General features: G+C 42.6%; 1 protein-coding gene across 3 annotated transcripts in view; it reads right to left on the bottom strand.

Annotated features, from left to right (window-relative positions):
* Positions 1 to 5,000, bottom strand: part of pkd1a (polycystic kidney disease 1a) — a 99,897-nt gene that overhangs the window by 11,130 nt on the left and 83,767 nt on the right. For all 3 annotated transcript variants that reach the window (XM_035534595.2, XM_081701165.1, XM_081701166.1), the window contains 7 exons: positions 4,779 to 4,895; positions 3,241 to 3,290; positions 2,468 to 2,658; positions 2,077 to 2,149; positions 1,858 to 1,973; positions 1,557 to 1,759; positions 564 to 758 (listed from right to left, as the gene is read on the bottom strand). In XM_035534595.2, coding sequence (XP_035390488.1) covers positions 564 to 758; positions 1,557 to 1,759; positions 1,858 to 1,973; positions 2,077 to 2,149; positions 2,468 to 2,658; positions 3,241 to 3,290; positions 4,779 to 4,895 — 945 coding nt within the window. The remainder of the gene's footprint in view (positions 1 to 563; positions 759 to 1,556; positions 1,760 to 1,857; positions 1,974 to 2,076; positions 2,150 to 2,467; positions 2,659 to 3,240; positions 3,291 to 4,778; positions 4,896 to 5,000) is intronic.

The following is a 5,000-nucleotide window of genomic DNA, read 5'->3' as shown; positions in this document are numbered from 1 at the left end:
ATCCGCTTCCAGGCTTCTCTGCCTGTCCAGAGACCCCACAGCCTCCCCAGAATGCTCCATCACCCGCCCCCCTCGCTCTGTGTATATTTTTGGCCCCGATGAGCCTCCATAGCTACCTGCAGCTAGTTGGGAATTGTGAAGTGGCTAGGAGCCGCTGGAGGCCGCAGAGAGCCGCTCGGAACAGGTGGATTTCTACGGCCTGAGGGCAGAGGAGGTGTCTGCACATCTGACTGCGCTCAGCTATTATATAACAAATAGTCATGAGATATGGAATATGACGTATAGCTTTCTGACTGAAGTCTGTGCATGTGTGAATTCATGAATACTTTATACACACGTGTGTGTGTATGTGTGTGCATGTGCGTGCATGCATGTGTGTGTGCATGCATGTATGAGTGTGTGCATGCGTGTCTGCGTGTGTGTGTGTGTATGTAAGTGAGTGGGAGTGAGCGAGTGTGGGTGGGTGTGTGTGTGCGTGTGTGTGTATGTAAGTGAGCGGGAGTGAGCGAGTGTGGGTGGGTGTGTGTGTGCGTGTGTGTGTGCGTGCGCGCGCGCATACACACCTTCAGCATGCTGTGCAGCAGGTGCACCTTGCGGGCTTCCTCTCTGGCCTGGGCGAGGGCGAATCCCTGAGGGGGCCGCACCCTGGGTACCTTCTGCACCACCCGCTCCACCCGTGGACACTCCACCAGTACGTCCCCCTCCTCCGCCCGCAGACGGCCCACCAGCAGTCCGTAATACGCCCCCTCCAGGAGCACCTGTACACACGCACATACAGGTTATGGAGCAGGTTTAGTGTGTACTGTGTACTGCTTTAACTCAAAGTGCTTCACCCAAACACAAAGAAATAATAAAGGAAAGAAGGAAACAAATATTAACAGCTATTCCAGCTTCAGATCTAGCACCTCCACATACAGCTTCAGATCTAGCACCTCCACCTACAGCTTCAGATCTAACACCTCCACCTACAGCTTCAGATCTAGCACATCCGCCTCTACCTTCAGATCTAGTACCTCCACCTCTACCTTCAGATCTAGCACCTCCACCTCTACCTTCAGATCTAGTACCTCCACCTACAGCTTCAGATCTAACACCTCCACCTCTACCTTCAGACCTAGCACCTTAGCAAAAAGAGACTTAATTAAAATAAAATAATTAAAATAAAATGGAAAGTGTCGATTTAAACAATATAAATAAAGACTAAATAAATTAAGAATTTAAAGAAATGAAAGTGCTAAAAATGAAATGAAAAACAGAAAAAACATTAAAAATGAAAAGTGCAGTACTAGGCAAAGGCACAAGAAAATCAGTCTGGACTTACACACGTCTACATCTGTATGTGTTTCTGGTGCCCATAAGTGTGGGGACTTTGTGTGTGTGTGTGTGTGTGTGTGTGTGTGTGTGTGTGTGTGAGGATGTGTGCACGACACCTTTAAAGGACATTTGTGTGTGTGTGTGTGTTTTTGTGTGTGTGTGAGGATGTGTGCACGACACCTTTAAAGGACATTTGTGTGTGTGTGTGTTTTTGTGTGCGTGTGAGGATGTGTGCACGACACCTTTAAAGGTTCCAGAATGCAGAATGACATCAGTAAACTGATGATGCAGGAAAGAAGCCACATGAGAGCGACACCCTCACTGAAGCTCCGCCCCAGCCACATGGAGATGCTGCTGGACAGGATTAGCCCCACCCAGCTCCCCCAGAGGGCAGCCAGTCCGCACACAGGAGGAAGAGGCCTGGGCTTACACACATCTGTCACCACTGAGAAAGAGGAGGAGAGAGGTGTAGGTAACTGCACACATGTATACATCTATATAGGTGGTGTGTGTGTGTGTGTGTGTGTGTGTGTGTGTGTGTACCTGCGCGGGACGTGAATGCAGTCTTGGGTCGATCTCTCCGCACAGCTACGGGTGGAACAGCTTCACTCATCTTCTGAAGGAAAATAACCTCAGTCTTATCCCCGAAGATACTGGAACTGGAACACGCACACACACAGATTACCAACAGAGAAATCAGGAGGGAACGGGGAGACATCATGAGTCAAAGGCCAAAGGTCGTGAAGGAAGTGTGTCACTCACAGATCGCCCACGTCACTGTCCGTTTGAGAGAGCAGCTGTCCGTCAGCCAGGATCCGTTTGATTAGATCCTCATCTGTCAGTCATATCCAGTAGCCAATTAGAAATCAGGCCCAAAATGTTCCCTGCCCATTCACTCTGTAAACACTCTAACCTATAGAACTGTGACCTTTTATGCAAATGGTTCATGTCAGCTTCGAGGTTTTTTCCTACATAAACACCTACTACAAACCTATTAAACACTATAGTGTTCTGTAAAGAACAGACATAATTGATGGGTTCGACTATGACCCGGACACTCCCAGGTCTATTGATGTGACTTTATCGTTCGTAAAATCAACACAAGATGAATCATCTGCCAGAAATAATGAGCTTTCCAGGCCACCGTATCTACCGGAGGAGGTGAAGTATTTATTCCTGTGGTCATGGCCCCCCACAGTCTCTTCCTCTTCTGAGTTGAAGGTCATGTCAACACCCAGGTGCCTGCTGCCTTGACCTCGCTTCAGGCGAGGTGGAAATCCTGCCCCCACCTCATCAGACGGGTCAGTCAGTACATCCGGCCAATCAGCGTCAGGAACACTCCACCTTGGCAGAGAGGAAAGAGAGAGGCATGATGCAAGAGTGGTCTCGGTCTCTCTCTCTCTCTCTCTCTCTCTCTCTCTCTCTCTCTCTCTCTCTCTCCCCCTTTTGGTCTCTCTCTGTTTTTTTCTTTCTAAAATCTCTCATCTTTTCCTTGTTTGATCTTTGTTTGTAATCAAAAAGACTAACAGCTGCTAACAGTGACTCACTGCTACTTATTCTCACACACACACACACACACACACACACACACACACACGCACACACACACACACTTACATGCGCACGCACATACACCCATGCACACACACCCATGGGCACACACACATACACCCATGCACACATACATACACCCATACACACACATTCTTACATGCACACACACGTACTCCCATTCACACACACACACACACACATACACCCATGCACAAATACCTTCTTATATGCACACACACACACACACACACACACACACTCGACAATGACGGCGATGGTAAGTCATCCTGAATGTCTCATCAGCCATACCTGCCAGTCTACCATGCTACCTGTCATTTAACAGAACTGTCACCATGGAAACAACTGACTCACCTTTTAGAGGATGGAGTGGGTAAGTCAATGTTGGTCTCTGCCGAGTAAGTCTGAATGGAAGAGAAAAAAATGATTATAGAAAGAACGAAAGAAAGAAAACTAAAGAAAAAGAAAAAAGATTGGGCTGATAAATGTAGATTTTCCCACTGAGAAATCAGTGTAGCAACATTTTGGGGTTGTCCTGCTATACATGTCCAGAATCAGACAGATGTTTCAGATTTTCATATCCAAGGCCTCAGTACTGCAGTGTGAAGCTCATCCAGCTCTGGCAGCTTTGTAGGACACTACGTATTCAGCGCCTGCCGTTTGGCCCACGACGCCAAACGGGAACAGGCTCATAAATAAGATGGGTGGAGATGTGAGGGTGGAGATCCGAGGACGGGGGACTGAGCAGCAACACTGTTTATGCAGAGGCACTCACAGAGCAAAAACAACATTCTAGAAGATTCCACTGCTCTCAGGGGTGGCACTGCAGAATCCAACAGAGTCAAAGCTATTTACATCATAAAGATAAGTAATTTATGTTCTATTTACATCATACAGATAACTCATTTAAGTTCTATTTACATCATAAAGATAAGTAATTTATGTTCTATTTACATCATACAGATAACTCATTTAAGTTCTATTTACATCATAAATATAACTCATATAAGTTCTATTTACATCATAAAGATAAGTAATTTATGTTCTATTTACATCATACAAATAACTCATATAAGTTCTATTTACATCATAAATATAACTCATATAAGTTCTATTTACATCATAAATATAACTCATATAAGTTCTATTTACATCATAAATATAACTCATAAGTTCTGTTTACATCATAAAGATAAGTAATTTATGTTCTATTTACATCATAAATCTAATTATGTTCTTTTTACATCATTAATCTAACTATGTTCTATTTACATCATAAATGTAATTGTTATATTTACATCATAAATGTAACTAATTTCTGTTATTTCTGCTCTATTTACATCATAAATGTAATTAAGTTATGTTCTATTTACATCATAAATGTAACTATGTTCTAGTTACATCATAAATGTAACTAATTTATGTTCTATTTACATCATAAAGATAACTCAAGTTCTATTATATCATAAATATAACTAATGTATGCTCTATTAACATCATAAATAGAATTTGTCCTATTTACATCATAAATATAACTGTTCTATTTACCTTATAAATATGTCATTTAAGTTCTATTTACATCATAAAGATAACTCAATTATATTCTATTTACATCATAAATATAACTATGTTCTATTTACATCATAAAGATAACTCATTTATATTCTATTTACATCATAAATATAACTATGTTCTATTTACATCAATATAACTAATTTACATTCTATTTACATCATCAGTATAACTCATTTTTCTATTTACATAATAAATAGAATTCTCATTTAAATCTCATTCTGATCTCATCTCTCTAATGAAACAGTAGTCCTCAGTGTTTGTCTAGGGTACCTAGGGTACCTCCGGATGATCCTAGAATCTCTAAAGCTTCGCTCTACCTCTGTAGGTATTCCATTGAAGATGAGGAAAGAACTTCCTGTTAAGGAGCTGTCTAGGAAGTCATCGATTTCCAGAGATTCTTGGTCAACCTGAGGAGGGAGTTGTGCCACTGACACCTGACACATGCATGCGTGCGCGCGTGCGCACACACACACACACACACACACACACACACACACACACACACACACACACACACAGAGAGTTTTAGCTTTTACATA

Source organism: Electrophorus electricus, chromosome 18 (assembly GCF_041902795.1).
Source record: "Electrophorus electricus isolate QZ-2024a chromosome 18, ASM4190279v1, whole genome shotgun sequence".
NCBI classification, from domain to species: Eukaryota; Metazoa; Chordata; class Actinopteri; order Gymnotiformes; family Gymnotidae; genus Electrophorus; species Electrophorus electricus.
This window is presented reverse-complemented; position numbering and strand designations above follow the sequence as displayed.